General features: G+C 41.9%; 1 protein-coding gene across 1 annotated transcript in view; it reads left to right on the top strand.

Moving 5' to 3' along the window:
- LOC104259393 (lethal(3)malignant brain tumor-like protein 4) overlaps window positions 1–26,363 on the top strand; it is a 37,238-nt gene that overhangs the window by 255 nt on the left and 10,620 nt on the right. Inside the window, exons 2-18 of the mRNA XM_059830805.1 lie at window positions 3,923–4,070; window positions 7,240–7,348; window positions 7,891–8,062; window positions 9,505–9,562; window positions 10,625–10,713; window positions 11,989–12,093; window positions 12,730–12,865; window positions 13,367–13,458; window positions 14,432–14,583; window positions 16,202–16,278; window positions 17,734–17,819; window positions 21,643–21,753; window positions 22,957–23,071; window positions 23,185–23,284; window positions 24,120–24,299; window positions 25,665–25,796; window positions 26,195–26,256. Coding sequence (XP_059686788.1) covers window positions 3,923–4,070; window positions 7,240–7,348; window positions 7,891–8,062; window positions 9,505–9,562; window positions 10,625–10,713; window positions 11,989–12,093; window positions 12,730–12,865; window positions 13,367–13,458; window positions 14,432–14,583; window positions 16,202–16,278; window positions 17,734–17,819; window positions 21,643–21,753; window positions 22,957–23,071; window positions 23,185–23,284; window positions 24,120–24,299; window positions 25,665–25,796; window positions 26,195–26,256 — 1,924 coding nt within the window. The remainder of the gene's footprint in view (window positions 1–3,922; window positions 4,071–7,239; window positions 7,349–7,890; window positions 8,063–9,504; window positions 9,563–10,624; window positions 10,714–11,988; window positions 12,094–12,729; window positions 12,866–13,366; window positions 13,459–14,431; window positions 14,584–16,201; window positions 16,279–17,733; window positions 17,820–21,642; window positions 21,754–22,956; window positions 23,072–23,184; window positions 23,285–24,119; window positions 24,300–25,664; window positions 25,797–26,194; window positions 26,257–26,363) is intronic.

Here is a 26,363-nt window from a genome sequence, read left to right as displayed (position 1 = left end):
GGAAGTGGTGACATTTTAGTAATGTTTCTGAAAGCCTGGTGATACTCCCTCTCCCCTTGTAATTTCTTGCTCAGTTGATTTCTAAAGGGAGGAAGTATATTAAGTAATTGTTTTCTGCTGATAGAAGTTGTGGGCCTGATCTTCCTAATTCTCAAGTCGTGTCCATACAACATACTCAGGCAAGAAATCCTGTTAATTTCAGCCCAGCGTGAGAAAGATGTTTTCTCAGAAAGACAAATTTTCCTAATTTGTGGGGTTGAATCTTCAGGTTCTTTTCACATCAGTGGTTCTTTTTTGCAGCTTTTGACAGCTGTCTATATTTCACACATTCATGATAGTGATCAATACAGATCTCGTGCAAATCAGAACCAAGATCTGACGGTCACGAACATGGTGTTCTATGTTAGAGGGGGGAGGAGGGTGATTGTTGTCTGCTTCCCAAATTACCTTCAACTGTTATTTCTGTTCGATTCCACTTCTGATGGTTGAAAATGAATACATAAAATTGCCCTCAAGGCTGCAAGTTCTGAATCTCGGGGGGGCGGAAATCAATTTCAAGTGAAATAAATTGGAGCTGAAGGGACTTGAGAGTTTTGAAAAATCAGATTGTTGGTATCACATCAGGCATTCAGAATCAGGACCCCCAGCTTCTGGAAGTGTTGACAGTCTTCCCCTTCCTCCCCTCCTCCTTCTCCCTTTGTGCAGAAAAGTCTTCTACACGGGTTGTCAGACCTTGCTTAGGCTACGAGGAAAATGCTTCTTCCAGCAAGTGTCAGCAGAACGTGGATGAACTTGCATGCTTCGAGTAATTTGAGATCAGTGGTTTACATTTCCAGAAAACTGACATGGAATTGGGTCCACTGACTTTCTAGGAGATTCTTTAGATGATTATTTTGCAGTGGCCTAACTTTTGGACTGTATTTAGTCAAAGTCATTATACTTCTGCTTCTTAAAAGAGCTTAGCAATGTATTGCCTCAGGTTTTCTCTTAACCAGCAGTAAAGTTTCTTTGCAGAAACAGCTTCACTTTTATTGATTCCTCATAATGGTAGAGAATCAACAAAGCACCGTGTTATTTATTAGACTGAAAGACACCAAATAATATTGTATTGTTTTATATTAGATGATCAAGTATAAAAGCTACCACAGTTAGTGAGTCTGGTACAAATGTTTAGCTGGAACATGATAACTAGCTGTGCAGGAAGCCACTTCATTCTTAAGATGCCAGACAGTTTTTTTTTCCCCTGCAGAAATGCCAAACACTTCTCTTTTTTTGCTTTTGCTGTTTAAACCTTTCCCCTCTCTTCCTGCTATATTCCAGTTCTTGCATGCACAATGAAATACATTTTTCCTTAATTACCTTCAAAAAATTCTCAGGAAGGATAGATTATTTCTGGAGGGTTTGTGTGGATTTCATATCAGCAAACATGCTATATTGAACCCCTTTGTGTAAAGGAAGATGCAGTCCTGATAGTAACACAGTTAGGCATTTCCAGAACTTAGGAATGAGGGATATTGCCGTGATGAGTCTCGGGATGAAACTGGAGGTTGCCTGCATGGATCAGCCAGTCCTCAGCATCAGATCAGAGACTGTTAATAAAGACGCTCATTGTTTTTCTAACACAAACTTACGTTTTCTGGGGCCTGGCTGGACCTCACCAGTTTATGTGGCTGCAGGTACGTCATCAAATTATTAAAGGAGGAAATAACGGCCTGCTGTCTTCACTGGTTTGGGCTGAATCAGAGCTGTTAATTTGTATGCAGGAGTGTCTCTATCTGCTAATACCCAATGACATTGGCACCCTTCCCCACCTCCAGCTGCAAGCTCTGCTTCGCGCTCGCTCTGCTGCTTAATGGCACGTAGAGCTCTGGAGATGCTCCTTCCACTGACCTTCTGCTCATGATGCTGAGCTGTCCTTACCAGCCATGGCAAGGAACCCCTGGGATCTGCACCGTTGTGCTGCTGCTCTTCTGGCATTTGGGGAAAGCGATAGGTTTCTTCTCTAAACCGGATGGTCTCCTGAAGAAAACTTAGTCCACTTAGAATTACCACTTCTTTGAAATGAATGGGTTGTTTCTCTTCCTGCTGAAATAAAAATGATGCTCTGTCTCTTCAGCGCTGCAGAGGAAGAAGTGAGCTTTTTAGAAGCAAGTCCAGCATCTTTGAAGCTTTAAGAAATACAGGTTTCGGATCAAAAGAGGCAGGAGGGGGAAGAACATTTGGGATAAGGTTTGGTAGGGTGCTGGAGGCAGGATCCTAAGCCCAGGAAGCATGCAGGAGTAGAGGAAGAACGGTGCTTCTTAATGCAATGAAGAGCCCTGCTTCAGAGGTGAAGCAAATGCTTTTAAACTGGGTTTAGGAGGTTTGAGCGGAGAGCGGATGGCTGAGAAAAGATCTCAAACTAATAAAGTGCTATGAATAAAAATGTTGGAGCAGAGCTTGCGAATGCAACTCACCTTTGACTTGTCTCTTTCATTCTGGAGTTCAGTAGCTCTGTATTGCAGGCAGTAAAGAAGATCAAGGAGTGAGTAATCTTTAGAGCTATTTGCTCATCAGAAAGGTGATTTTTTTTATTTTTTTTTTTGGTGCTCGGTTGCCTTTGCAAATCGGGACTAATAAAAGATGCACATTGACACTATTTGGCACACTTTCATAATTTTATCTGGACCAATGAAGTCTTCCTTCATAGCCTAAGAAATTTTTTAAGCTTAAAGGATGAGAGTGTCTAAAGTCTGCCACATATCATTCCTTCTCCATAGCTACCCCATGGTGTGAGCGCTTCGCTGTGTGTCTAGAAGGGTTTTCTTGTTCTGAAGTTACTCTTGGCTTGTAGCAGGATGGGCAGTGTGTGTGGAGGGTTGGTAGGCAGGCTCTGTGTCGGAGCAGAGGCTGGGTGCGCTAGCATAACCTCTGTGGGAGGGTCACCTACGCCAACAGCTGACAGAGGGTTTCTTAAGGGTCAAAAATGGGGGAGCCGGGACTGAGAACTCAGACACTGTGACTCCTGGCCGTACTGGTACATGTCACCTACCCACCTTGGCTGCTTGTGGCTTCTGTTAGGTGTATTTCTAGGTTGTTTTGAAACGGTTGGCTTGGCCTTGAGACTCTCCCCTCTGTCTTTGGGTCAGGGCCCCACTGTGGCTTTCACTAATAAGTGGTACTGTGCAAGGAGGAGCTTATCAAATGAAGAAAGGCTAGTTACTTCTCAGTGTCTACTGTTCTTCAACCATATCGCCACTGCCTATCCCTGCATTCCTCTGCTCCTCCAGGAAGTTCATTTCCCACCAGACTGTCAAGTGTCATTGAAGAAGGGTTGAGAACCGCTTGGCCTCTTGCCGCTCCAGATGCTCACTGCCTTCATGCAGCCCCGGCTGTCGCTGGGCTCTGAGGTCTGGAAAGCCCAGCAAGCACCAGCTGGGGGACGTACTGGACACATTCTCTACTGGAATGTGACCCTTCTGTCAACAGCTGGGTGATTCCTGCTTGCACTGAGATTTTAGGGAAGTTGCTGTATGTTATAACTGCAATATGTTGTGCTTTGTTGGATGATTTTGAACCGTCACAGCAGAGTTGTGGGTTAAACTGCTTTTCTGAGGGTCTTTATTCTGATGTGTTCGTCAGAGGTCTGTGTTTTCTAAGGGGAGTGCATCCAAAGCAGGTAGAATTAACGTTGCTTTCCTTCCTTGACAACAAAATGCATCGTTGGGTTTTTTCGGGGGCCCGTTGGTGGCATTTTGAGGAAGAGTTGCATTGGGTGTTTCTCACTTCCGTTGTTACTTATTTTTAATGCTTTTTAACGTACATACAGCCATTTCTTCTTGTCCCATACCTAGTTGCTCCTCAGGGAATCCTCTTCCTTCCTGTCCCCCTTCCTAGCCCTTTTACTACTGCTTATTCACTTGCTTTCTTCTGTTACCTGCAGTTCCGTTTAAATGAGTTTGGACTGCTAGAAATCATTACTGAAGCAGAAGCCATACAAACTCTTTCGGCCTCAGCAGTAAATGCCAGCCCAACCAGCTTTGCTCCTGCTGCTATCAACGCTTCCGCTGCCTCTAGCACTCATTTGGAAGGTGAGCTTTTTGCTGTGGAAGAGAATATATGGTTTCTGAAAAAGCTTCTAGAAACAGGTCTAACTGAAATGCGTGTTTCAGTAGCGTGGTACTCCCTGGCGCAGCATGTGGAGTGAGTCACTGTCTTATTTCGAATATTTTAGGAGTATTTAGAGTGAATGTAATTACTGCGTAGTCATAACAGTACCTGGAGCATGCATTGTGCTCGCCTTTGTGGAGGTAAGCGTGGTTACGTAAACGATCTGCGCTAGACTTGTCGATGTAGTCAAACATCCCTCTCACGCTGAGTTTTAACTTACTTCCTGGGATCTCTTTAAGTGGTGATTCTGGGAAGTTGGAGCCCCTTCTTTCCAGGGTAGTGGATCAGCAATGACATCAATGTTTCTCCTTAGCACTGGTGATGCATTTGTCATGACAGCAGTTAAGTCTGCATCTGTATTAAACTAAACTGCCTGGTTTGGGGCTGTTAGACCAGAATGGTCTGGTCACATATACCTTATTAAACCCTCAGCCTCCAAAACAGAGTGGTTGCACCCACTGGGCAGCGTCTCAGCTCCATGCTACCTCCTGAACTATGCTTGGGAATTTCTTGGGATGGTGCTAGGTGAGCTAGGCCAGAAGTGCCCCCGGGCTGTGCTAAAGATGCGTGTGGCTGAGTTGCAGGACCTGGCCCTGTTTGACTCACTCCTATAGCTGTGCCTTAGCTGAGTTCTCTCGGGGGCGATGGGCACTTCCAGCATGATTCCTTTCTCTGGTTGCGTGCATTACGCAGTGTGGAGCATGAATGGGTGGCACAGTGCTGTGCTAACCTGCCATTCCTGGCTCAGGATGAATCCCCAGTAGTGTTAGTCATCTTTGCAAGAGCATCCTTGAGAATCTCCTCTAACTAGGCTCATGCCAAGAGATACACTATTAGCCATAAGAGTTTTGAGGTTTCCAAGGCTACTGTAATTGAAATTAGGGAAAAACTGAGTTTTAACAGGATAATACAAGCATGTTACTGGACATGCACATCAGTTTAATGGACAAGAAAAATATCTCAGTTCTTTGCAGACCTGTTCTTATCTATTTATCCAGAAACCAGTAGCTCAAAACAGAATATTTATATGTTAACCTCTGAGCTCTTTCATTCTAGACCACTCGGTTGGTTAAGCAGGCCAGCCTCACTTACTTTGGTAAATCACTAGCTTCCTTCAATTAAATTACCCACTGTTTCAGTAGAGCTCCCTCACAGATGTGCCTGAGTGTCTTCCAGAGAGTGCTAATGGAGACCAGTGCTAGGGAGTGAGTGATGATTAAGAGCTCTCATCCCAAGGGTACCATTAGCCATCCAGTGTAAGGTCATATTTTGAAGATGCTCTTGGTTAAACGTGACAGCATGTGGTTGTGGCATAGGGAACCCTTGATAGGTTTGCCTGATGCCTTGTACTGAAACAGAACTTCTTCTACGTTGCTGGCAAGAGACTTGAGAATAAGTTTGGGACACAGAGGCACCACAGGACAGCAGCTGGAGCTTGTTCAGTGTCTTGTTGTCTTCAACATCACCAGTGCATCCTGGTGCAGTAATTAAAAGGATGTTAACTCTGTATAAGATCTGCGTTAGTGATCCCTTGTCAAGGCAGGGCTACATCACTGAAATCATACACCCCCATGGAGGGAATTTCTTCTTTGGGAAGAGAATGATCTCTCCTCTTGTTGCCTGCCTGGACAAGCGTCTGCCAGTTGGCTTTCCCCACGATTTTGATGGAACTATTTCTGGTTTTGGGTAGGAAGGCTTTGTACCTGTCTTCCCTGCTGGCTTTTCTCATCTCGGATTTCATTGTAAGCTCTGCAGATAGACTTAAACTTAGAGGCAGTCACTTACACTCCTGCTGATTGTGGGTTGTTCTCCTCGTCTTGGGAACTGAGCAGATGTCAGTCCATCAGGCAAAGAACCAACACTTACATGGAGACCTCAGCACTAAGAATTTTTCACACCCTTTTAGTCCAAGTGTATTCCATAGATCAGTGTGAGTTCTAATTGAGCAGTGCTCTTCAAGCGCTCTTGGTTCTTGCAAGTTTTCCCTGTTTTGTCTTTTCCCTGCCTGGAATCATGGGTCCCGACGGCACAGGGAGAGGCTTTGAGTTGTGATACAAGCAGGCATGCGTGCACTCTGTGCGTAGGCAGTCTATCTGCCCAATTCCAGCCAGCGCCACCTGACATCCATATTGGGCTATAGGGAGCAATCGAATACAAATGAAAAATGTCAGTCGTCTTAGCAGAATGAGTACAAGTACTGGTAAGAAGACTCTGAAAATGGCTTTAAACAAAAAGCAAAGTGACTCATATCTCAGTGTTCTGGATTGTGTGATGTGGTGTGGTTTTTCTTTTTTTTTTTTTTTTTAAGCATTTAATGGTGTATTAAAAAATGGATTGATCAAACCAGTGCACACAAACGGTGCCACTAAATGCAGAATAGGGATGACGTATACATAGGAGCCCCCATGCATAATTTGCACGTCAGGTTACTTGAGCAACTTGTAGTTGTGTTTTGTTAAAATATTCAACATAAATTAATTTGCGTTAGGAACAATTCAAATCATAGGAGAAAGTAAACATAAATCATATATTGGAGTTACTCCTTACATTTTCATGCTTTCATTCAGATGAAAGATTGATGTATATCCCTTGCTAGATATAGAAATAATTGTTTCTATTCTCCCCTCAATAATGAGTTATTTTTAGAGACTGCCTATGAAGAATTTTCATATGTACAAGGTATATATAAAGGCTGAAGTTTTTAAACCTAACCAACTGTATTAAAAGTATCCAAACAAGATGGACTTGTTTGACATTTGTCTTTCAAGTTAGAGGGTTACTAGGAATAAAGAAATATAAAAGGATTTGTAACTGTGTCCTGGTTATAGCCCTGAGATTATATCCTCCTTTATCACTTTTACAAGGGACAGGGTTTCTCCAAAATTAAAATATTGCAGATAAAAGAGGTTTTTCTTTAATGAGATGGTATACTCTTCCTATGTGCCAGCGCACAGATAATAATTACTTCCCTCACAATGGGATACTGAGGGTCACGTAATGAAAGATTGTAAAGGACTTTGACAGAACTAATTGCATGAAAGGTGTTTTAACATTTTAATTTAATAGTTATCTTTTTCTTTGCTTCTGTAGTGCCCAGAGGAGGTGTGCCCGGCTCCCATTTCCAAACCTGTGAGCAAATGGATTGCTTTGAGAATGGAAAGTTTTGTACTCAAACGGGCTCCCAGCAGCACAGGGCCAGGTAAAGAAAGCCCAGATTCTTCCTGTTCTGTGTTTAAAAATGTTTAAAGAGAACGTTGTGTTAGAGAAAAGTGTTGCTGTAAGTAGAATGAAATCCTGAGAGCGAGTGTTACCGTGGCACGGCTGAAACAGAGCCAGCTGCGCAGCTCTGCCGATGACCTTCCTCTTACCCTGGAGGCTCCCATGCCTGACAGAGGAAGGCTCCTCTCTAGAGCTTCGTTCTCATTTCTCTTCCCAGCCTGCGGAAACGCTGGTTGTGTGCTTCATGCCTCAGTTCCCCATCCTACAGATAAGGATGATGTAGAGTTGTAAAAAGGCAAAATTAAAAACCCTTTCGAGCTGCTCTGGTGGTGAGAGCAGTGCTGGTACTTTGGAGTGCTTTTTAAAGATATGTATCTGGCAAGTCCTGCAAACATGATTCATTTCTTTAGGTTCTCAGCCTAGGCATCCTCGTTCTTCCAAAGAGGTACAGAGACACTGGGAATACTGCAGGAGTATTGTTGCACTTTTAATTTGATTCTGTTTTCAATTTTGGATGTTTAGTGATACCAGAGACATTCCAGATGATTGCAGAAACAGGGGAAATGGTAGAAATCTTAATACCAGCAGTGGCTGTCAGGTGATTCAGGCTGACAGACCTGTCAAACGTCTCAGAAGGAAGAGAAGGCTGCTTCTGGAGTCTGAGGATGACGAGGAAAATGCAGATGAGGATGAGGTAAATGAGGCTGCATGTATTTTCTTTAAGAGAACTCTGAAGAGCAGGGACCATAGTGTGTCTCAGATTTCACTATGCAATGCAAACTGAGCTGAGGGAGGTTGTTTTGTACCCGTAAGAATGGTCTGGGTCTGATCCTGATTTACATCAGTAATGAGAATATCTGTTCTGAAGTCTGAGGAGTCATAAGGGTGAATAGCTCATGTGAAGTCCAAGTCAAGATTTCAGACTGTATCTTCATAGGTGTAGTTATAGCCCTGTGCACCAGGTGTATTTCACAGTAATAAAAGCACATGCCTCCAAAAATACTTTACCTAACTACAGTTGAGTACTGTTATATGATATTGAAGATGAGTGTCAAACTGCGGAGTTTGATTGCTTTTTATTAGGTACTTGCACGTACACTCACTACACTGCTAGAAACCTGTATTAACGTCAGGTGAATAGAAGTAGCTCAGTCCTGACCTGATCTTTTCCTAACTTTTCATTGCGTATCTTACTCCCTTTAGGGGCCCTTCTTTGTGCAAGCCTGCACTCTGCTACCATGTGCGTAGCACCTCAGGCCTGAACCATTTTATTTATATTCAGGTATTGCACGTGCTTTTGTAATGCAGAGACGCTGGGGTAGGTGTTCGTTGGTAATGCAAGCTGAAACTTCTGATGTCATGAACAGTTTAACTCATCTTGTTGCTCAGCTTTTCTCTGTGATGTGTATAAGATGTTTTCAAGTACATGTGTTTTCGGAAGTACTTGCATCCTGTCTCTTTCCCCTTCTCCTTTGAAACTGCCCCCCTGTCTCTTCTGGGGCATGTCTGACAGGCAGCTTTGCATTTCAGATTTTGCCCTTTTTGGTTTGCTTTGAGAAACGACAACCCTGTGTGAATTAACATGAGTTTGAAAAACACATAGAAGAAATGTGAATGGCAGTCTGGCTCGGAGTGTGACACAGGGAGACCACATTTTCTGAGGTGTTCATCGATGACAGTAGTTACTTGAAGCTTCTCCTTCCTTCAGGGCTTCATAAATTATTTTTTTTCTGTATCCATTCCCTGGTATAGATGCACATAAGAACCTCTGAAAGGAGAGTGGAGCATTACTGTAAGGTTGCTTAGGTGAGCAGTAAATCCTGCACTGCAGAAAGCAAATCCTGCGTATTGTAATGGAGATTTTGGGCCCCTGTTGCTCTTCAGTAGCCATATTTAAATGAACTTCAGTAGCGTATATTAAGTAATTTGTAAAGCACTTTCGGATACTGCAGGATCAAAGTTATATATGTAACACACCCTACTAATGTTCTTGCAGGGTTATTCAAAAGAAAATAATGCTAGCTAATAGTCCTGTTAGTTACATGTTACATCCTTATTGTACCTGCATTGTGAGATGATCAAAGAGGGAGGAAAAAACAATATTGCTAAACTTTTTTTTAACATATCTGTGTCTAGGAGAAGAATAAATCAAATAATATGAAAAGCCGCAGAAACACTAAACCAATAAAACAAGGTGAGCTAAGCTCATAGTCTCTTTTCTTTAATGTTTATAGATTTTTTTACTAGCTATTATAAAATGAATAATAGTAAACAGAAGAGGAAAGGACAGTAGAGCTCATTTCACATTCAGAATAGCTTATTATTAGGTACATAACCCTCTTACACAGTCAGTCTTCTGAAATGTGTTAGCAAGAATATACTAGATTTGCCTGCATGATGGGCACAGCGTAGAGGATCTAGAAGGAGACAGCCTGATCCAAAGCTCACCAAAGCCAATAAGAATCTTTTTTGCATTGACTTTGGAGAGCTTCATAGCCACAGACTACAAATGCTAAATAGAAAATAAGTTGTAAACAACATGTGATTGATTATAGACTATGGGTTAAATTTATTATGTACCTTAAAGGAGTTAACATATGTAAACTGGGGAGGAAATTTTCAATATGCATTTAAAATGTAATTTTCTGTGTGTATGACCATGGTCCTACTAGAATGAATCCAAGCACCTGTCCAAGTCATTGTTTTCATCATCTTTGTACTGGTAGCTGCCTCTCTAGTAGATGCATTGTGGTATTAGCAGGTTATAAATATATGTGTGTATATATATTAAAAAAAATCTTGTGAACGGAACAAAAATTCACTTGTTTTTTCATTTGTTTTGTTTTAGGTTTATTTCAGCTGCAATTATATGCCTCTTTGTGCTGTCTTTTAGTTTATATCTAACCCCTTATTCCTCTGTGAAGTATCAGGAGAAGGAATTATTTTCCACAATTTTAAGTTACAATATCTTGTCCAAACTTTACAGTGGCAACTTTCCATGGGCAGCTTGCCAGCAATCTGGGTGCCACAATTCATTTGACCTGGGATATAATAAATATTTTTTTAAATGAGAAATGAGCACGGTTTTCCTACTGCTGGAATTCATACCTTTCCTCAAAAGTTGGTTAACGCTGCCTCCTTTGGGGTACAAGAGCAAAACAGTATTGGCCTGTACATGGGAGGAGAAAAAGAGAGGGCAGAGCAGGAGGCATCGGAGAGAAACATTAATTTTTCCTCTTTGTTTTTGATTGCTTAGTTGTTCCTGGAAAGAAGAAGGTATGGAACTGGGTTTCCTACTTAGAAGAGGAACGGATGCCAGCTGCTCCCCTAAAAATGTTCAGAGAGGTTGGCAGCCTTTTCAACTCTCTTGCTATGTTTTTCTCAGGCAACATCACAGAATTACTAACTCAGTGGAGGTAGGATTGGAGACTACCCTCAAGCCAGCAGTTACATTTATGAGTTGTTTTGGTGCAAGCAGGCAGTAAAACCCCCACATGTTTGTTTCCAGCCCTGAAGCACTGTGGAAACAAGCATCTGCCCTGTGAGTCTCATCTCAAACCACGGTGTAAAAAATGCTGGTTGAATCTCACTCAGAAATAAACAATGACTGTTTTGATCTGCTCTGGGTAGCTCTGGATAAATGGGCTGTTAGGCAATCTCCAAGTAATGTTGGAGAGAGACAGCTTAATGCCTTTCATATGTCCTGTGCTTCGTCTGTGGTTGTACAACACCCATTCCAGCCTTCCTCTGTAGAAAACTGCAAGTCATTTAGCTCTCTGAACGTTGTAGATTGTCTCAATGAGAAGTGACTGTTATGAGGGAGGGTGGAAGTTGTGTTCATTTGTAGTCTGATGCATTGAAGGTGGGAGAGGATGAGTTTAGCCTTGGTGAAGCTGCTTCCGCACTCCAGTGCACCAGCCCACATTAAAAGTTCAACTCTTGGTGAGCTCTAAAAAGCCAAGGGCTGTTGGCATCTTACAGAGTGAGTTGAGAAGGAAAGTCAGGTAACTGCGGTGGATGCAACAAGCCAGTCGCTATTCCAGTTCAGATTTCTTTTAAGCCTTTATTATGCTTCACGTGTTTAATTTGGGTTAAGACTGCAAATAAATGAAAAACAGAAATGTTTTCTGGAATGACTGTGTAAATGGGCTCCAGATCAAACATGCCTTGTCCCTTTTACCATTTGAAGATGAGAAGTTAACTTTTGGAAAAGTCTGAACTGCCGACCTCGTGCTGACACAGGGAAAGCGATTTTAGCTTTCCTGGCTCGCTGTTTCTGCCAGCCCTCCTACATTGGGCTATGGAGAGTATTCTTCTGTGTTTGAATAGAGCTCGTTTCTGCATCTGCTGGAAGATTTGTTCATAGCTAATTGCAACTGGCTCGTGGTTCAGTGTTTTTGAGAGATTAATTAGTATAACAAGTAAATCTGAAATATGGTGATCATGTCATTATTGATCTCTGTACCTGTGCCTGCCTATTAAAGCAGCAATCATTTAGTGGCAGAATTTTCTTCTCTGAGTTGAAAATTTGAAGCCTTAAGTATATCTGATGACTGCTCTGCAATAGATTTTATCTTTAGGAATTAAAAACAAATGTTTCCTTCTTCCCCTCCCTCACAGTATCAATCATTCCCACAAGGCCGAAATGGATTTAAAGTTGGAATGAAATTGGAAGGGCTGGATCCTGAACACCCCTCGCGATTTTGTGTTCTCACAGTGGCTGAGGTAGTCACTCTTCCTATCTTTGATTCCAAAAGTCCCACGTACATTTAGGATTTTTTTCAATAAAAAGTAGAAACATAAGAATAATAGTACTTTAATGGTTAGGAGGAGTTCAAGGGGACGCTGAAGGAATAGTGTTATGTGGTTAAGGATCTGTGCCTGTCACATTTTTGCAGTTGTAACTCAGAATAGTAAACCTATTAATTGCATGCAGTGAACAAATATGAAAAAGAACAGTGCAATTGGGCCCTATGACTTAGTAAATATAAGCAAGTCAAAATGCTTTTAATGCTTCTTCAATTCTGTGAAATCTGTGTTGATCTGGTATAGACATCAAGGTTCTCGGGCTGCATTTGTGCTCCAGGTGTTGCCGCAGAGGAATATGTGCAATGAGTATGGAATAGGAGGCCAGTGAAGTTACACTGAGCAATTTTATTTTCAACTATTTCAAGTGAGGAAAGAGGAGCATGGCAACTGGGAGACATAAATGAGGAAAAATAAAACTAGACTTTTGAGAAATAAATGAGATCTTAAATTTACTTCTATCTATAAATCCAAATATGGAAGAAACATTTGATCAGTGTTTTTCTTTAACTTCTTTATGACCCTTTGTGATAATTAGAGATCCCCTCATTATAGGTACAAGGGTACAGAATGCGGTTACACTTTGATGGTTATCCAGAGTGCTATGACTTCTGGGTTAATGCTGATTCCTCAGACATCCATCCTGTTGGCTGGTGTGAAAAAACAAGTCATAAGCTGCTCCCTCCTAAAGGTATGAAAAAAAAAATAGAATGGTGTACAAGAAACCATAAATTCTACTAAGAACTAGTTGTTCTGGCTCTGCATGTTTCATTTTCAGTGTGATTTCATTGTGGAACTCGATCCGAGTGGCTTAAAGGGAAGAAATGTAACTAAGATAGTGAATCACAAAAGAACAAAACAGCTTCCTTTTGATATTCCCAAAGATTGATGTTGTTAGTCAAATTAGAAGCTCTTTATTGGATGAGCATGTAAAGCAAGGAGTCTCTTTGGGGTTCAGAACTTGCTTCTTTCCTGCATTCAATTTTCTAGAAACATTGAAGGCTAAGATTAATGATTGGACATTATACTGAAAAAGAGAAAGATGTTTTAGCTGCAATGCATAACCCCTGCAGACTGTAGAAGGGCAGTTATCATACAAAGTTCATATTCTTCCCAGGTAATTTCCGTTTCTGAAAAAGCAATCAGAATGTAACGGGACTGTGTAAAACAATCTTTTTCTCTCTCTTTCTAGGTTTCAAGGAGGGAGAATTTAATTGGACTTCCTATTTGAAGAATTGCAAAGCTCAAGCAGCTCCAAAAAGCCTTTTTAAGACCCTCAGCACTGTAAGTGGTGATATTGAACACAAGATGTTTCAAATAGGTCTGACGCTAAGTGAGTTTTGACCAGAATGTTTACGTGTTTTTAATATGCTCATGTCAGAGGTACAACCATGATACAATCAGATGCAAGCTATTTCCTGCTGTGATTTATTTTCAAGATGGGAAACTAGGACCATTTTTCTTCCTTCCCCCAGTCACTGACTTCCCAGAGAGAGAATTTGTATTTCCCTTCCTCCTTAATACTGGAGGAAAAGATTTACTCTACCATTTATGAAATATATTACGATGGTCTGTTTTGCTGTGTCCCTACAGTCAAGATATTTGTGTCACTTTCCTCTAATTTAATCATTTCCAAAATAATTTCTGGTTTCCAGCAGCATACTCATGTGCGCCATGGGATTCATTATGAGACTATGAATCTTGAGCATTTTTCATCCTTCACCCACTGTTGCTTTCTTTTTGCCTCAGTTCCTGTATAACACTCACCCCATTTTGTGTCACTCAGATGACACAAAGTCCACGGTCTGGTGGATTTGACACTGCAGAGGGACAGAGCACTGATTTCAGCAGGATCAGGGCCTAACGGTGCAGCTCTGCTCTGCTTCCAACCAAGTCACCTATTTTCCTTGAAGACTCTCTAACTTTCCCACTAATAAGACAGGACCTGCAATGCTCACGCTTATCCTCAGCCAATACTCATCACGGCAAGGCGTGTGCGTCTTAGCCTTTGAATCTGTAGTGTTGTGTACCTGGAGATTCTGTTCTTTGAGCTACATCAGCTCTTCTTTAGAAATAGTAACAATCATTGCCAGAACACGTGGAAATGTTGGCTGTAGACCTCTTGCTTGTAACTATGGTGTGTTTTGGTCTGTGGGTTTTGGGGTTACAACCTGCAACAAATGAGTTTATAAGGGTAATTTAAATGGCCTGACCTAGAACGTGGCTGATTTCCCTTTCCTGATGTCCTGTTCCTCAGCCTGTCACACCCTCTGGTTTTCGTCTGGGAATGAAATTAGAGGCAGTGGACAAGAAGAATCCATCGCTAATGTGTGTCGCAACCATTACGGACATGGTGGATAACCGCCTGCTAATTCATTTTGATAACTGGGATGAGAGTTACGACTACTGGTAAGAAGATTCTATTTCTAATATATATCTGCAAGTAGACTGTGTTTTATTTCGCTGTTCCACTAAGGGTAATATCTAATATTTTAAATGTAGACATCAAAATTGGGATCTTAAATCAGTTTTCAAGCATCTGCATGATTACTTTGGGTTTTTACAAAGTGCCAGTTGCCCAGTAGCTTCCCCTGCTGCTTCAGTGCTTGTCAGCTGGCTCAGTGCGAAACCAGTGGGGTTAGCTTGAACTGCCCCTGAAGCGTTCAAGGTAAGAAACGCTCGAGGTAATGCAGCTGGCTGACTTGGGTCAGGTCAGGGAATGTTCACGTTATCCGGTCCCCTGGCAGAGCTAAAGGAAAAGTAGCTCCACTAGTGACACCACCTGGAATTAGTAACATCCTCTCCTCCAGGACTACTAGTGGATTGGCGTGTCTCTCTGCTAACTTACATTTGGAAGCAGGCAGTACTGAAGTCAGTAAAAATCTTTTCCATTTGCTTCAGCGGAGTTTGGCTAAGGCTCTTTGAAAATAAAAATGATTGTCACCATTTAGGCTTGTAAGTCCTGACCTGCACTACAGGTGTTCCGCATCTGAGAATCTTGATCCCCTGCCCTCATGCTGGGGCCAGGTAGAATATTAGTCAAGGAAATGTTTTCCCTTTTTGGTCCATGTTTTCCAACCTACGTGAGTGGAGCAACTTTCTTTGAATTTGTCTGTGAAAGCAACACAAGGCGCATGCTTATCAAAATAGCACTGATTCAATCAGTATTCTGTGTTCTCTCCCCCATCTCCTTTGGTTTGTTTTTTTCAGAATAGGCACCTGTTTAGTGGCAAGTTGGTCTTTTCTTTCTTTGCCATAAATACATCATGCAGAGCTTTGTAACACTGGTGTTTCCGTTTGCAGGACTTCAGATCTTGTTCCTTTACCATTTTAGCCTGTGAAGCTTTGTTTGCACGCCATGTTTTGTTTGGAATTTGAAAATTTTAATGGGAAAACAAGCAAACAAAGCTTCAAAGTACCGGTTGGCTGAAAACACACATTTTTTTTCCTAAATCTGAAAGACTGCTTTAGTCCCTTCCTCGGCGCAGATGTGACAAAAGGGACTGTCTCATATTGGCCCGTTGCCTTCTTCAGGGACTCAGAAAATCTAAACATGCAATCAAATTGGGAACCAGGCAAACTACCACTAGGTTTCAGCTAGAATGAATGGATAATGTGCAGTTCTTGGCAAAGACTTTAAAAGTAATTTCCCCTTCCACAGTAGTGGTGTTTCAGTTAGGGACGAGGGTTTGGTTTTGTTTCTTTGCTTCCTTTGCATTTTAGCTTGGATGATCCATGTCCAGGCTGAACTGTGGTTGGTATGGTCCATTTGCGGGGGGCTTTTTGTTGTTGTTTTTTTAAAGCACCAGACATTCTTCTTCGTATTTCCCTATCTTTCAGGGCAGCTTGAACGCCTTGAAAACTTGGCGTTACAAATTCTAACGAGGTAATGCTTGCCTTTTACACCATGATCACACCCACTGAAAGCATCTGCTAACCCAGCAAAGGCATATCAGACGGCATTTGAAATTCTGCTTTTCTTTTTGCTTTAAAATTGACTGGTGCCAACTTTCCCTCTTTGATTCAGGTGTGAAGCTAGCAGCCCATATATTCGTCCTGTTGGCTACTGCCAAGAAACTGGAACCCCACTGACAACACCACCTGGTATGTTGAAAGTGAGACTTATTTCCTGCCTCAGTCAAAAAACCTGCAAGCTTTATCTTCCACACAATTACGTATTTGCAAGTTACAGGTTCCATTCAGTACTCTTTTCTCTACTGACTGAACAATATTACTGTTCATACTTTCTGCCATTGCATTTTATTTTGTTTCATAGCTCTTTCAAAAAATGGAACGGGGTTTGGTAATTTGTAATTGAATTTCATTTCAGAAGGGAAAGAACTTTGAAGTATTTGCAGCATTTCCTTTAAGGTGAGCTGGAAGAAAGAGGAATCAGTATAATGATTTCATAGATGCTAAGATGGAATTTCTGGAAATGAAGGAGTAACTGAAGCCACATCTCTTTCTGCTGCACTGGAATTCAGTAAATGAAGAGAATGTTGGCAAATGAAAAAGGACAGAACCTACAGGAAAATTGATGTTGTTTTCAGGCCTGGGAAGTGCTTATTCACCTTAAAAATAACAAAAATAAAAAAATTATGTCTGCTGTTTGCTAGATTGACAGCCCTGGAGCAAGAATTTCTGTAATTACTGCATATCAAGTTTAGTAGAGTGGGTGGCACTACAAGATCCCTCTGCATTGGAGGAATTCGCCTCTGTGCCTTTGCTGCAGATGCAAAAGGGGCTGTAAACACTTACTCTTCAGCAACACCACATCTGTTCCTGCTCCTGGAACATGCAACAAGGCTGTGGTGTGCAGCTCCCCTACTCATATCGTGATTGCCCGGGCCCCCTGCAGAATCTGCAGTCAGTCCTGATTTCTCTGCTGACAGATTTACGTGCAGCAATTCGCAGACTGTCTATGCATTTAGTCATTGCACCTTCCTGCCAAAAGGAAACAATACTGAGGTTAAAAAATACTGAAATAGGAAGAGGAAAAAAAGTAGAGCAGTTTCTTAAATGTAGCTGCCAGGGAGAGGCATCCCATTGTTGTTAGAGTAGCACACCCACGTAGATGTCTGAGATTACGGTAATGGCGATGGAGCCTTTTGCCTCCAGACTGCTAGTTTTGCTCAGGTATGGGTGAGTAGGCAGTGAGGAGACAAGAAGTTTCTACAGTCCTAGAGGCACTCACACATAGCATAGTTAATAAAATAGGAAATTAATTTAGTGATGCCATTGCACATCACAGAATCCTCTGACTAGCTCTTCACTGGCAGCTTTCTCTAGACAATAAGAATTGATTAAGCTGTACAGAAATGAACTTCTCAGGTTTTTCAGGTCAGGGTTAAAGCCCTGTGTAGAAGCTAGGGAAACATGCAGTGCTGCTGTGTGTGCTGTAAGTGGTGTGTATGAATAAACAGACCACTTTCCAGCGCCATCCATTGTTAAGTACTAAATTAACATAATAGCCATGTGTTACATAGCTGCTTTTCTGTTGTTTGTAACAACAAATGTGGGTTTTTTCTTACTTAAATGTTAATTCTCTTTTTTTTTCAGGATACAAGGATTCCAAAGCCTTCTCATGGGAGAAATACTTGGAAGAAACTAATTCCCAGGCAGCCCCAGCAAGAGCATTCAAACTGGTTTGTGAATCTCTTTGATTGTCCTAGATCAGGAGGGTAGGGGAAATTGCTGTTATCTACCCTTTCTTGCTAGACGCTTTATTTGATGGTGGTTCAACCATGTCTGTGCCAAGAGGGTGAAACTGTTTTCTTTACTTTGAGCCTGAGTTTAAGATCATCTCTCATTGCTGCTAAAACAAAACACACAGCAGACTAGAAGATTTTAAAAAAAAAAAAAAACGCCATGAAAAGCTGTCTTGGAAAGAATTTTTCACTAAACGTCTTCAGTTGCTCCATTAGCAGATTTAAGGGAAGAGCCTTCAGTCCACACAGATAATTGTAGCTTTCAGAGGAACGTGTGAAGGGCAGTACCTTGCCTCACAGAGGGCATGGTGAGGAGAAAGAACTGGTCTTCTGCTTGAGGTCTGACTGCGTGAGCAGAGGGGATCTCCCAGTTGACATCTGAGCAGGACTGATGCTGGTTGGACAGACTTTCCAGACTCTGCCTTCATGGGGGTCAGAAGTGGATATCATTGGCCTGCAGCTGGGGACATTTGGAGGGGAAGGAGGAAGAGGTGGAGTGTGTGTACATGTTTGAGGGGGAATGAGAAGTGTGCACTTCCTCGATCAGGTGTCCCCTCTGCATGAAGTTTTTAAAACTTCTCTAAAATACTTTCACCTTGCAGTTGTGGAAATCTTTCTTCCCTTGGTTGGTGAGGCTGGAATTAAGGTAGAGTGAGAAGTTCCTATCAAGGACTTTTATGTTCTACATACTTACATGTTCTACTTATATGATCTTAGTTCTTCTAGGGAGGAGCCAGCTGTGCCCTCCACAGAAATAAACGTACTAACAGATGATAGAGCATCTCTGCCAAACTCCTAGATGGAGTAAGATCATCCTGCAGACTAAATCTGAAGATAATTCTCTCAACCTTGGGAGCATGAGCTTTTGTTTCCTACATTGAAGTTCAGTGCATTTGTCTGGAAGCTCACTGTGAGCGGAAACAAAACAAAAGCCTTTAAAGTAACTTCATAAAAAAACCCTCATACTTTAAAGTTGATTTATTTTTTTCTTAGCAGCTTCTTCCGCACTGCTGGCTTACCTTGCTAAACTTTGCAATATGTTTAAAAACTTTCCTGTGCCATTGTGACACTTGTCTTGATTCTTTTCGATGAAGTTAGAGTTGCAGGTTAATACCTGATGCCCTCCCATGTATTTTGTCGGTAAGCTCTTTGGGACTGAGGAGGAAAAGCAATCAGGGAGGCCTCAGATAAGGGAGGTAAAAATCCAGCCAGACAAGTTTGATAATTGCTAGATTTCAGCAGGTGTCCATTTGAAATTGTTGTAGGTTGCAAGGTGGGCATGAGGGAGGAGGAAGAGGCTGTTTTTGCCTGTTTATAGAACTGTAAGGCCACAGCTGGAGACATCTGCAGCACACTGGAATTCCAAGACATCCCTTGGATTAAGGTTTTCCAGAGTTGGGCAGACAGCATCTTCGATCATGCAGCGCAGCATGTGAAGCACCTCGGAGCCAGTGTGCAGGATAATGAGTGAAACTTGTCAGTAGGACACATTTGTTGCCCCCAGGGTAGGCTCAGCCTTTTTCTGCACCGTGCTCGTAAAATCCCAACAGTGCTAGAAACAAGAACCTTCAGAATGCAAGAGCGAAAGAATGCAGCAGTTGGTTTTCTACACAATAGATGAACAATAGAAGTAGTTTTGTAGAGACAAGTATTTTGGAAAGATAGTAAAACTCTTCATGATACAAAAAGAAACAGCGAAGTACAACTTACTTAAAACTCCCAGTCTGAAGTCCTCAGTAACCTGTCATTGCAGCATTCTTTCCTCAGATTTTCAGAATATAAAATGTGTTGAGAAATGTCACCCGAAGATAACAGAGCTTTGCTCAGGACAGGAAGCCTTTTCAATACTAGTTACTCCCTTTTTTGGATTCTTCCAAAGTGAAGTGTCTTCCCAAGGGGGAATGCAGCTGCCTTGTTTGACTCTTTTCCTGTTTAACATACTGTCTGCAGCCATTGCTTTGCTCCTTCAGGTATCTGGCTTTGAGAGAATAGCAGAAGGGCCAATTCTGGCTCTCATGAAACTCCAGAATATAAATTAGCATCCAAGACTGTGTTTCAAAAATGAGACAGAAAAAAAATGGCATTTGATATATCAACAGTTAATAGAACTCTTTCAAGATCAAACCTCGTTATTTTTCTGGCTTAGTTGGTCTGAAGTGCAAATACATGGCACAGTTATTGATTTTTTTTTTTATTATTATTATTATTCCAGCTAGCAATTACGGGAAATCAGTACATAAAAATATGGGTTGAGAGCCAGAACAGGCATTTCTCACGGAATTAGTTTTTAACAGTTTTCAAGAGCTGTCTTATGTAGTCTGAAGACACTGATTATCAGCACAAATAGCACATTTTGTGTCTGGATTTCTGCCTTCTCCTCCACCCAAAAACGCAGGAGGAGACAGCTTCCTCGTAAGCATCGCTATTTCAGCCCATTGTCTTGGGCTGTCAATTCAAAAACATTCAGAAGCCATTGCCAAAAAGGCAGCAAGCCTTCAGCAAGACTTCAACAAATAGCCCTGCTCATCTTCTGGGCAGGGTTTTGTTATCTAGCACTCAGGCTCCTTCCTCAAGGAAGTCCGACAAGGTTGCTCGTTCAATAAGATGCTCTTAAAACTAAAAGCAGTTTAGATTGTCTGGCTTCTGGTGTGTCGTTTGGCTGAAAGCCTATGGATAAATGTCTGCATCCAGGTGAAAAGACCAAAGAGAAACTTGGAGTGTGTAATCCCCTTTGCTCAGAAGTGGACCTCCTTCCCTGCCCCCAGCTACTGGCAGTAAAAAGGGTGAGGAAGGTTGTGAGGGAAGAGTGATTAGAAACATCTTTTCATTAATCTGATCTTGTTCAAAGACATGATCTATCATCTCTTGCTAAAATCTTGACCTTTGTGTGCAGAAGTGAAGAAGGATGTGTTTTGAATGAGTATCCAGTGCTCCATAACCCCCAGCTGAGGAGGTCAGAAAAGGGATTTGCAGTCAGTCATTTAAAGATAAATGGAAAAATTGGTAAACGCTGTCTGTTACTTGGAGGTTTACATCGGTGGGTGCTGCAAAGGGCACGCATCAGGTCAAAGGACATTCTGGAGTTTTTACAAAATAGTTTGACCGCTGGGGTTTGGGAGAAAAAGGGTAAGTCGGCAACTGCAGATGGGAGGCTCCGGTGGCTGGCGCTGCTCTCGAGTCCCAGCACCACAGTTCTCAGCAACCGTCGTTAACAAGCAGATGCAGTTGTCGTCATAAGAAGTAGGAAGTAACCTGCTTAATGAAGGTAACTCTGTAATATCCAGATTCCAAGAAGGATGTGACATATAGTGTAATGAAGAGAGATGTCACGTGGTGGTGGTGTGTTTCAGGTGTAAGACAGTGGTGAACTGGCCACTGTCCTTGTCAGATGTGAGATCATCTCTCTGCTGTGTTTGGGAGTTTTGCTGTCAGACTGCGGAGTCTGTGTGTTGGTGGAGCTTGTGTATCTGGCCTTTTTTCTGTTAGGGAAGTGCCTCTTGCCCTGGCTGTGAAATGCTCCTCTGCGCTGAGAAAGGTCAAACTTCCTCACGAGTAGTTTTGGGCTGCTGACAAACAGACAGCTTAATCCTCGAGGAAACTGATTTTAACCTCTGAAGCAGTCTGCTGTGTGAGATCAGGGGCCAAAGCTGCAAAGGGATTTGAATGGTAGATGAAAACTTCAGCGCATTTTATTCAGAGCAGGTGACTAGCTCTGAACACCCAGACTTTTTAGCATTCTGCTTACAATCCTCTCTTACAGCGTCCTGCTCACGGATTCCAAGTTAATATGAAGTTAGAGGCTGTGGACAGAAGAAATCCCATCTTGATAAGAGTGGCAACAATAGTTGACAAAGACGACCATCGCGTTAAGGTATGACCTTGCTTCAAAGTGCAGAGCCCTTGTGCTGAGGAGTATAGTGATTGGCAGTACAGAAAAAATATCCATTTGGTATGAGGAGTAGCAAACAAACGCCTTCCAGATGATCTAGCCTACAGGCCTGCCTAACTGGAAATGATTTCTGTTGTTTTGTCCTGTTGAAATCTGATGGAATTGCCTGGTATTGTTAGTTACTGTTTTAATGTAACTATTTTGAAATAACATTTGACAGCATGATTTTCCATCTCTTAGCGGTTTCTGTGTGATCAGTGAGACTGAAGGCAGCATTAATGTTCTGCTGGTGGGAAGCTACCTGACAATTTTTTTTCCCTAGCATATTTAAAGGAAAACGCAAAGCAAATTAAACCCTGGCACGTGTAGTGAGTGGCTTCATTCTCCAGTGGGAATTTGTTACATCGATGCATTTTAACTAATTCTTTTCACATTAATATATTGTCAGAAAAATCTGGTGTACTTTGGCTTCTGAGAGATTAAGTATCGGCCAGCTAAAGTAGAGGCTGCACTGATGGAGGGTCCTTGGCCACAGGTCTCCTTCCCAAAGGGTGATTATGTGGGCAGGAATAGAGTTCCCTATCCATCAGCCATTTGATTCTCAGTCTCATTGCTGTGATTGCAAGCAAAAGTCAAGTTCTGCACATATATACTAGCATGATACTCAGTTCATACAGTTGTTTGAAACTATGCCACATAGACAACCCAGTAGCCTTTAAACTGCAGTGATCCTTCGTCTTCTGTTAACCTGACCTGGATCTGAGCTAACTATTACCAGTCCCTTTGTCGAGCAGAAGATTTTATCTTGTTCACTGCCAAACTCACTGAACTTGTTGGCTTTTATGGTGTTTGGGATCCTCAGAAAACAAAACAATTAAATAAGCAATTCTGTTTGCATAGATTTAGTCTTCGAGTACAGAGTGTGCTGGAGCACCCTATGGTCTGTGCTTTCTTGCAGACCCTGTGGTTTGGCTGTGTCACCAGAATCTGGTTGTTCTGTAAAACATAGATGCAGGGGTCAGGAAAACAAATAGTTACACTGAGCACAAAGGACAATTATGCTTGACTGAAAGATTGAATGAATCAGCCCCAAGCTGAGCAAGGTGAAACAAAGGGGGAAGTTAAAATAAAAGCTGAGTCATGTCCTTAACTGTATCTCTCGCTGAGACTGTGTGCTTCTTTTAGATACATTTTGATGGTTGGGACCGTAATTATGATTTCTGGGTCGACGCAGACAGCCCTGATGTTCATCCAGTAGGCTGGTGTGCAAAAACTGGACATGCTTTGCAAGTCCCTCTAGGTAAAGTAGATGACATCATACTGTTATGTTGAATGACTCTGCTAAGTGCAGTCTGCTCTTCAGATGCAGGGAGCATCTTACAGATCTGTTTAACTTTTTTTTTTTATTACCAGGTGCTGTTGATCGAGTGGGAACAGTGGGGCAAGCATGTCCTACTCCAGGCTGCCATGGTATCGGTCATGTCAGGGGACCACGATATGGAACACATTATACGTATGTATATGAGATCATCTTATAAGGGTTCTGCCTGCAAGAGTCCGACTGCTGTTCATAATAATAATGCAGCAACAAGCACCTGCACTGCACTGAAATTATCTCAGGGTGTTTATTCTGGAGATAGTTATAACTGCAATTGCAGCTCCCTCTTGTGTCTAAATGTGCTGTTTCATCATAAATTCTGTTTATACCAGTATAATCATTACAACTGCAATGCAATCCAACATAGATTAATTCACTCCAATTTCTACATTCTGGCATTTCTGAAGGATTTTTTTTGGTGAAATAATATACCCAAGAACAGCATGCAAGGAGACAGTTAAAGAGGGAGAGAGTGTGGGTAGATTATTAAAGTGTAAGAGTGAGGAGAGCTAGCTCATGTTTTGTGCTCTGCCTTTTGATTTCTTATGTGCTCTTGGAAAAGGAAGGTTTTTCTCGAGTAAACTGTTTTAAAGAGCAAAGAAACAACCTCAGATGGGAGCTCTGAAGATCTAGTAGTATATAATGTGGTAAATGACTTTGGATTTTTCAGAGTGAAAGTTGCAGGACTCTCCTGTTTCATGAAATAGTGTTCAGTCAAATAGGTAACAGACAAAGAGCTCTTCTTGTTCTCTGAGGTGACTGTTTAAAAACATGACTTTGGGTTCTAATTCTGCCATGTAGTCCCCTGCTTTCCCACACCGAAAGCTGGGTAATAACATCTCCCTGAGTGCTTTTGGCCTCACTTTTTCCAGGTTTGTTGATGGTTATGTCTGCCTGAGGCTGGTAAGACTTAAAAACATGCATTGTCATTTTTTTCTCTCTTTTTTTTTTCTTTTTTTCTTTAACACAGGTTGGTTGGCTGCCCATATTCTGATGTGAACCTCAACAGAGAAAACTTGTTACAGGACCGCCTGAGTGGGGAGAGACCTTCCCCTAGCAATAGCATGCAGAAAGCCAAGAGGCTGGAGACTCCTGCCCCGTTTCTGTTGGGAGCAGGAGAGTCTTCACAGGAGGACTCTCCACAATCCAGGTGAGCTGAACCCTTTTGTTGGGCAGGTACTGGGGAGAAAAACCATTTTACAAGGCTGAAAACCACAGGAATTGGCAGAGAAGCAGCAGAGCATTGAGTTCATCTGTCTCTAATATTGACCCATGCCCCAGACACTCTTAACACAGAGCAGTGCACTTTTATACCCTCGTATGCCTTAATAGGTTTCTTGATTCCTTAATCCTGCTGGTCTGGTCACATTCCAACAAAGGAAATTGCATTCTGTCTCCATAAATTTTTTCTTGCTGTTTCAATTTAAAATATATTCTTTTCCTTCGTTTCCTGTCCTAAAACTGTCAAGCAAGGTTATTTTGCACTATTAAACGGTAACTGCAATCCACCCCAGAGTCGGCTGCATTACACTGGTAGGCGTAATGACTATATGTGTATCACTTGGCAAACAAGTTATGCTCCTTCAGATATTTTATTTTCTTACATGAAAATCTTGGAATTGAGTAGCATTGAAGCAAACTGTGTATTCCTTCTTGGACTGCAGCAGGCAGTTATAATGTGTCATGGGGCAGACCTGGACATGAAGGCTTTTATTGTTGTCACTTTTAGTCTGTACAAATCCAGTCTCACTAGGGCAAACTCCAGCAATACGTTTGGTCTTTGTTGTATATGAAGGCTAATGTACATTTTAAAGTTCATTTATTTCCTTAGAGTTATAATATTTGGCCAGAAAAAAGGAATACTTCTCTCCCCTCCCTGGCATACATGGCTAAAGTTTGACTCCGCCCATCCCAGAAATGTGCAGGCGTCTGCATTTCCTAATTTTAACACCAGAACTGATTGCATTTCGATGGCACTGTTACCATAAAGCTCTCTCAGGAGCTTTGGGATTCTCCCAGAATAAATGACATTCTAAAATTGTAATTTATTTCTGTTCTTCTAAGTATTTAATTTCCTGATAGTGGGAGGTCTGAATTCAGTATGCAAATCTGGTAACACCCTGCTGCTTGTCCTTCCTTGAGCAACTGTGTAGCTCAGTTTCTGTATCAAACTCAAGTCATGGAGACTCTTAAATGTTATCTGGAGGTATCAAGATTCAAAAATCTTAAATCTCTTGATTTCACCATAACACGTGCTTCAGCGGGTTTCTCGTAGCCGCTGGGATCAACGCCTCAGTCCACAGGGGCTGATTTATTTCACATAATCTCTCTCAATCCGCGCTGAAGAGTAAAAAAGCACTTTGTGCTGGCCAGTCATGGTGCGGGGAGAGGAAAGCTTCTACCACTAGGTGGTAGCTCTTGCTCTCACTTGCAAGGAGCAGCCAGCTTCGCTCTCCTGCGGGAAGAGGGAACAGAGGATGGCAGCTTAGCTACTATCATTTATCTGTCTTTCCAGAAAATCCACACAAGACAGTGAAAAGTCGTGTCAAAGCAGTGTTCACAGTCTGTCGGAACAGTCTGAAAACAACCAAGAGAGAGACTGGGTAGAAGAAGATTCCTCTGCAGACATCAAAGCCAAACCAAAAAAGTAAATAGGACTTTTGCAATGTATTTTCATGCATTAACAGTTGTGTTTCTTGATGCTGCTGCTATATCTGACATACAGATGTAAATCATAACTTAGAACAACCCAGTTTGATCAGAGATTTGCAGCATAGGGTTTTAGAATGACATGGTAAATCTCCTCCCTTCCTCCCATTATTTTGGGCCCACTCTTTCCTGCAGTAAACTCAAATCTGAGTTCTAGCCATGAATTTAATAGCACAGTCCTTAGCTTAGAGAGAGAGGTCAGGGACAGAGCAGTGCTATTGCTTATTTTAAGAGGGAAAAGGTTTTGGTTCCTAAAAGTCCCATTAGTCTCTGTAGAGAGAAGAAATTGTATAAATTTTTGTATCTTTTGAAATGTTTTGTAATTGATGCTTACAGGCTTGGGTGCTCGCATGCCTATATAAAGTTCCAGCTGGTGAAACAGGAAAGCAATGGGAAAGGTTGGTTAAATTTTATTTCTTTTTCTGTGTATGTGCATAGATGTGCAATATAGCACAGTCACAAGGAACATTTAAAACTTTACGGCTTTTTTGTCTTCAATTCTACA

This window comes from Gavia stellata, chromosome 29 (assembly GCF_030936135.1).
Source record: "Gavia stellata isolate bGavSte3 chromosome 29, bGavSte3.hap2, whole genome shotgun sequence".
Classification (NCBI taxonomy): Eukaryota; Metazoa; Chordata; class Aves; order Gaviiformes; family Gaviidae; genus Gavia; species Gavia stellata.
Note: the sequence above shows the minus strand (reverse complement) of the source record. Positions and strands in the feature narration are given on the sequence as shown.